The sequence below is a fragment of the Phodopus roborovskii genome, unplaced genomic scaffold, assembly GCF_943737965.1.
Source record: "Phodopus roborovskii unplaced genomic scaffold, PHOROB, whole genome shotgun sequence".
In the NCBI taxonomy this organism is placed as follows: Eukaryota; Metazoa; Chordata; class Mammalia; order Rodentia; family Cricetidae; genus Phodopus; species Phodopus roborovskii.
In genome coordinates, this window is record NW_026126638.1 from 5,771,988 (window position 1) to 5,779,768 (window position 7,781).

A 7,781-nucleotide genomic window follows, 5' to 3' on the forward strand; every position below is an offset into this window, starting at 1 on the left:
TAATAATATTTCAACACTTCAAATTAGGACTCTAGAGAGACATAAGTCCAAACTATCACTTATCTAATAACTTAATGTTGATCCTTAGTCCTTGAATAATTAGTAATGAAAATTACTACTTCATCAATTATTCTGGCAAACACACACACACACACACACACACACACACACACACCTTACATTTATTTCTGTCTCCATAATTGTCTACTTCAATGTGGCAGATTTTATACTTTATAAACATTTATTACTCATGTAGTTCATTCTTAGTATCAAGGTAGCCACTATGTTTAAAAGATAGTTTCAAGTGAACAAAAGGGTACTAAATAGTGATTCAATAAACTCAATAAACTTAGGTAAATTTTTCTTTTACATATGAAAACTAGTACAAATCTCTCTGACACCTATGAAGCAGTCACTAGGGTGAAGGGGTCCAGGCTTACAGTAAAAGTGCTGCTCACACTCTTCCTGTTCTTTACCCAATAGGAAAAATTCTTTGTGAGCATCAGGACTTTGAGATTTTTGTCTACCTCTCTTTACATCCCACTATTGTTGGCTCTATAATCAACTAACAACTGATGTCATACTCTCTGCTTGAGATAGAGAATAAACAGCATAATGTCACTGTTTTGTAACAGATGAAGAGAAAGAAAGGAAATAATGAAACAATTCAGGGACATCTATTAATCAATACAGAAGAGACACATAATCAACTCCCTGTGTTGTCACAAAGGATCTAGGTTATTGCCGTGTGTAGAGTCCACATACTTTGTGATCTCTGAAGGAACAATGAGCAAAGAAAATCAACATAAACTCTCTGGAAAATGAGGCAGGCCAGCATGAGCTATATTTTGGAAATGTCAGAAGCATAATTGTAGATTCATCTTAGAGTCTGAGAAGCCCCTTGGCTTTTTCCATGTAAGAAAGAGAGGAAGCTCCACTGTCAGAGGTCCCTTAGACTGTCCAACCTTCTAACTGAGACCCATGTTCAAAGGGTCTGAGTTGGTTCAATGCTGGTTTCCCAGCTATCAGTCTGGGGTCCATGAGCTCCTCCTTGTTCAGATCAGCTGTCTCTGTGGATTTCTGTAGCCTGGTCTTGACCCCATTATTTTTTTATCACTCCTCCCTCTCTGCAACTCTTTGGTTGCTCAGTGGTTACCTGTGGGTGTCTGCTTCTGATTGCATCAGCTTCTAGAATAGGGCTCTATGATGGCATATAAGTTAGTTATCAATCTCATTATCTCATTTAAGGTAGCCTTTCCACTGTCGCTCAGACTGTTAGTTGGGATCATCCTTGTAAGTCTCTGGACATTTCTCTAGAGTCAGTTTTCTCTTCAAACCTATAATGGCTCCCTCTATTAGTGTATCTCTCTCTCTGTCTCTCTCTCTCTCTCTCACTCTCTCTCTCTCTCTCTTTGTTCTCATCTATTCATCCCTGACTCAATCTTCCTACTCCCACATGTTCTCCTCTCCTCCCCTTCTCTTTCTCCTAACTCCCTCTCCACTCACCCCCCCACTCCCAATATACTCAGGAGATCTTGTTCCTTTCCCCTTCTGTGAGGGACCCTGTATGAGTCTCTTAGGTTTCTCCTTGTATCCTAGTTTTAATGACATTTGATTTGAAAATATTCCTGTTTTTCCTCATTTTAATTCAAATAAAACCCATTTTCTAGATTTGAATTGATTTTATGTGTACATGGCTGCACAGTGTTATTTTTACTCTATCTCACACACATACATATTCACTTAATGCTCTTTATTGTATAAAATAATCACTTCAAAATCTCATGTAAGAGTCATAATTCTACTAAAGTCATACCAGCTAATATAAACAATTCTTACATTTAAGTAGGACAAAAGTCATACCATTCTTTTAAAAATGTATGTGTGTGTCTGTCTGTCTCTCACTCTCTGTATCTCTCTCTCTCTGTATATGTGTGTGGTGTGGTGTGGTGTGTGTGTGTGTGTGCACATACCCAGATAAAGTTGTAATATGATTAGGTAGCATTTATCCTGAACATGACTAATAAAGTAACGTAGGATAAATAAACTTGAAAATATAAATTACTAATGAACAAGAACTTCTTAACAAAGCAATTCCTGTCTTCATTATTAAGAATAGTTGGCAAAGTATGTCAGGGGACAAAAGAGTCTACTTCCTTGGACTGGCACCTCAACCACCACAACACCAAAAGAGAGGCCTGCCTCAGCTTACTATTTCTCAATATCAAAACACATGAGTGGACCGAAGGAAAAGTAATTATAACAGCAGTGAAAAACAAAAGATTTTCCTCTAGAAGTTGAGATGCCCAAACTTGTGTGGCAAGAGTCAGAAAGAAACCTGTGTAGAAAAGGAGAAAAGTGACCACCGTTTGCAAGGCATTTATGTGAGCCACGGTGCTGGAGTTTCTGGTGCCCTTGACGTTGTATCGCATGTTCTTCAGATGTGTCCAGAGGGAGAAGATGAGCAGGGTAAAAATGATCAGCGACACGGTGAATGGGATGAGTGTGAACATTGTGTTGATTAAAAATATAAATCTGTAAAATTGTGTGTAATTCTTTGATGTGGAACTGTAGGAGAAATTTCTTTGCAATGTACCAGACCAAACATCAATGTGTATGTTCATCCCTAAAATATTTACAAACAAGAAGACGAGAGACAGCAGCAATGTCACTGAAACCACCTTTTTAAGTCTCCACTTTAGGTAGAGAAAAATATGGTTAGAAAAATTGGCTATCTTGAGAAAATAAAAGATGCTGAGGATGGTGGCCAGCCAGATGCTGAAATGATTTCCAATAATCCAGGTGTTATTTTTTAGTCTTACCATTTTCACAGCCACTTCTAAATCTGGATGTAGTGAAGATACTAGTGTAATAATAAGTGCAGACCACAACATATTTATTCTGGAAATTGCCAAAGCAGTGAGGATCTGATCCACTGAAGAGACCTTTCTTCTCTTGACCCAGTCCATGATGTTCACCAGAGCTATGAATCCATTTGCAGCACTCCCAATTATGAACTCCACAATGATGGTAGCTGCACATAAGATCTGTATGGCCATATCCGTCATCCACATGAGAATATCCTGATTTCCGTAGTCACTGAAGAATATTTGTTAGTCTGTTCATTTTAAATGTTTTTAAAGAAATTCATAACATCTTTCTAACATCCCCAATACAACAACAAATAAGAAAACACCAAGATGTAACCATTGTAGGGGATTGTAGTTGTATTTATGAAAGTATGATTTTTTGACAGTCTCACTAAGTTATACCCAGATTCTGTGAGTCCTATGGTAGTTTAAAGTCTACTGTTATTGAGGATGAAGGAAATGCTGACATCTCAGATGTTGAAATATAAAAAAGGACATGTTGATTTGCATTGGTATTCTAGTTTTTCTTTCTTTACATATTTCAATAGACAATTTGATTTATGGGCAATAAATATTCAAAACATTCTAAAGCCTATGAAAAAACAATAATCTCAGAGTATGAGAGTTCTTGAACATTGAAGATATTTTTAATAGTTCAGATTAAGACTCCAGGGGCTTATAATCAAAGCTCATTCACCAATTATTAATTATCTAATAACTTCTTAAAGAACATTATTGTTTAAGTAAATAATATTAAGAACAAAAGTTTACAGTTTACAACAGAAAACATCAGTACATATTCATATATAGCCATGCACTTATTTGAGATCTAGATATTTATTTTTCACTTCATTGGTATGTTTTAATTTGTTCAACATTAATCATGAACTCATGCTTTTTTATTATTTAAATTTGAAACAAGCTTATTATACATGTTAGTCCTAGTTCCTGCACCCACCCTTTCTCCACTGATCCCCACACCAACTCCCATCCCATCCCCTTTCTGCTCCCCAGGGAGGGTGAGGCCTTCCATGGGGAGTCTTCAAAGTCTGTCATTTCTTTTGGAGCAGGACTCAGGCCCTACCCCATGTGTCTAGGCTGAGAAAGTATCCCTTTATGAGGAATGGGCTCCCAAAGTCCATTCGTATACTATGGAACTCATGCTTTGTTGTAATTGACAAGAAATTGTTTCCAAGTATTTCCACATTAAACCATACAGTGGTAAATGTGAAAATTTGTTAAGTGTTGGGTAATGGGTTCTGTGTACATGGGAAGTGGTTCCCTGAAGTCATCAGTGAGGTGAAGCATCTCATTAACAAATATCACATAAAATGGTGAGATACTAAGATGGAGACATAGCCACACCCAAGATTAGGAATCAACCATTTCATTTTAACATACTGTATTCTTAGCATAACTGAGGGGGCAGGTTCCAATCTTTAGCTCCTACCTCAGAATGAAGATGCCACCTTAGATGCATAAGAGACAATACAGCCTTGACACTGAATCACAGTGTTATATTTGTTATCCAACCTTAAACTGTTTCGATCTTCCTGTATGTCCAACATGAATTAAAATGCATTTGCCAAATCAGTGTCTCTAGAGTTTGCATTCTACTCAGTTAAGGTATTTACTTTATGACATCTACTTGGCTATGGTCACCATACAGGAAATGTATGCCATCATCAGCAAGATTGCAGTAACAAATTAATTTATAAAACTGAAACTTTATTTGCCTAATATATTCTTTTTAGAAAACAATGTAATTTAATAGAGAGTGAGAAGAAATGCTAAATGAACAAGTATATAAACCACAAGGGAAAGTTCGTGGAAAACATGAAAACTTAATGCATGAATCTGACAGACAATAGGACCATGAGCTGGCAGCAGAGATTGACTGATGAGCTTGACAAAGTAAGATTCATTGAAGTAAAGGAAAACCAGCTTTATGGACTAGGTTTGTAAGACAGTGTTCTAAGACATTTTGCATTCTGAAAATGAAAGAATCAGAAGGGTGCATGGGAAGGTTGATGTCTGATGTTAGCCTTAAAGGAAAAATCAAAGCCATGAGTACTATTCCAAGGACACTGCTTATGTTTTCTTCAATTATCAGCAACTCTCCTGGTCTGCTTCATCTTAATTTGTTGGACCAGCTTAGATGTTTATCCTGGCTCTCTCTTAAGGAGTTTACTATTCTTATTTATTCTGTAGGGAGCACATACTTGCTAATATATCTAACAGTCTTCTTACTAATCACATCGGAATTGCATCTCTGTCTCCAATCAACAAAAGCCCAAGCGTTTGCATGTTTTCAGATCCCTATGAAACATTCAAATACCATAGGTGCTCTGTAATGCTTTATTTTTATTAGTAACTGTCCTTATGTATTTAAAATTATTCTTTTCCTTTTAGATTTCAATCTTTATATTAATGTGTTGGAAAACTAGCAAAATAACAAGGGGTTCAAACATCAGAAATTAATTTTCTCACAGTTGCAAAGGACAGAAATCCAAGGTCAAGGTCCATTGGGTTGGTTTCCTGGTGAGGCCTCTCTCATTGGTGTGTTGTTAGGCTGCCCTATCAGGCAACATTTCCTCTGAGTTTATGTGATCTTCCTCAAAACATGCCATTCATATTTAATTCCTATTATGTTTAAGCCCTTATTGGACTAGAGGCCTCCTCCTGACAATTCTAACTGCATGTCCTTCTCTCTAACTCAATCAGCATGTGAGATAGAATCAATTGCATGTTTTGTTTGTTGGGTTTTGGTTTGCATTGTTTTGCATGGAGTTCAAACAATTTAGGGCATGACAGATATTCTGAAATATAACCCTTAACAACACTTAAAATAAATCAGAGGGAATGGAAAGTAGCACTAGTATTTTTTGACAATTATATTAATTGATTCAAATTGTAATCATATATTTAGCCAAGAGTTCAGAATTGTAAGTATACTCCCTTTCCCTTAGAAGTATGACTTCACTGTCTTATGGAATATAATTTGATAGTATTTACCCCATACTTTCAACAGTTGGTTTCTGACATATATGTTTTATGTTTCAGTATGCCTGTGACAGCTGCAGTTTCAATGCAATGTATGCAAATGAAAATACATTATAAATTTCCAGTTAAACTTTAATATAGAGTGTGGGAACCATAATAGTAGGTTATTTTCACTGTTGAAAATATTTTCATTTTTACCTTGGTTCATTTTTCTATTTCTGTGATTAAAACAATCTGAAAAAGAAAGCTAAAGAAAAAAAGGTTTATTTTTGGCTCACAGTTCAATCCCAGAGAAATTAGGGCAGCAGAACCCTGAAGCAGTCAGGAACTGGGGGGCGGGGGGAAGAAGGAGGACAAGAATGCTCGCTGCTTCTCAACTTCCTTTCTCCATGTGTGTATCTTTTAAAAATTTTTTTATTTAAATTAAAACAATCTTAATTTATATACCAATCCCAGTTCCCTCCAGTCTTCCCATTCCCCACATCACCACCCCAATCCTACCCCCATCCACTCCCCAGGGAGGACAACTCCCATGGAGATCATCAAAGTCTGTCACATGATTTATGCCAAGGCCTAGGCCCTTCCCCATGTATCTAAACAGAGAGTATCCCTCCATAGGGAATGGGTTCCCAAAGCCAAGTCATACTCTAGGGATACTGACTCCATTGCCAGAGACCCCATAGACTGCCCAGGCCTTCCAACTGACACCACATTCAGGGGCCCTGGTTCAGTCTAATGCTGGTTCTCCAACTGTCAGACTGGGGTCCATGAGCTTCCACTTGCTCAGTCAGCTGTTTCTATGGGTTTCTCCAGCATGGTCTTGACTCCTTTGCTCATCCCCCTTCCCTCTCTAACACTGGATTCCAGGAATTCGGCTCAGTGCTTAGCTGTAAATCTCTTCTTCTGTTTCCATCAGCTACTGGGTGAAGGCTCTATGATGGGATTTACGGTAGTCATCACTCTCATTATAGAGGAAGGGCATTTAAGGTAGCCTCTCCATTATTGCTTAAGTTCTTAGCTGGGATCATGCTTGTGGGTCCTTATAGCTCAAGATCCTAGGCAGGGATCCAAATTGGGCCAATCTTTACCCTTCAATTAATAGCTCACAGTCACCCCTATAGACATTTAGATGTTTCGGGTGGGCACAGAATCTTGCCTCCTAGTGATTTTACATTCTTTTAAATTGCCAATTATCACTAACCATCACAGTTTATCCTGTATTCTGTTATATTTTTGTTATAGGTTCCTGTATGTTAGAATCAACTGAGGCACAGAAAAAAAAGGTGCTTAACATGCTATATTAGCTTATATCATTATTTTAATTTTTGTAAAATAATTTCAGAAATAGCAGTACATACTAAGTACTTTCAGCACATTTGCCACAAAACACAAAAAAGACTTTCTGTAGAGATAATTTTATAAACGTAATCCCAAAGCTAGAAATAGTATTTATCCTTTCTTCTGAAACACTAGTATGCTGTCAATTCACAAACAGCAATGCCAGCTTATACCAATTACTTAGCATTTTGAATGTTCAAAACACTACTTATATAAACCAACACCAAAACCCACAAATAACTGGCAGGAAGATTTAACAGTCATTATACTTAGGTGCAGATGATATGGGGCTTTATGTTCAAACGGGAATGAGTTTAAAATACAATGTAGATGAATTAGACAAACAGCTTAATTAAAAGTCATCAAAATACAAAAAAAAAAATAACTGAGATGTGCAAATGAACCTTAAAATGTCAGAAAGGTAAAACATGCAAGCTGTGTACCCATAATGATGTCAAGTGTCTTAAAGGCTCTGCTTGACAAAGCTCCAATACTTGGACAACTTGGACTGACCCCTCACTGCCTTAGATATATTTTGTTACACAACTCTTGCCCACCCCCCTTTTTGAC

General features: G+C 37.1%; 1 protein-coding gene across 1 annotated transcript; it reads right to left on the minus strand.

Moving 5' to 3' along the window:
* Positions 1–2,132: 2,132 nt before the first annotated feature.
* On the minus strand, positions 2,133–3,068 carry LOC127213022 (taste receptor type 2 member 125). The gene has a single exon (XM_051173253.1). The coding sequence runs from the start codon at positions 3,066–3,068 to the stop codon at positions 2,133–2,135; it is 936 nt and encodes a 311-aa protein (XP_051029210.1).
* Positions 3,069–7,781: the final 4,713 nt, after the last annotated feature.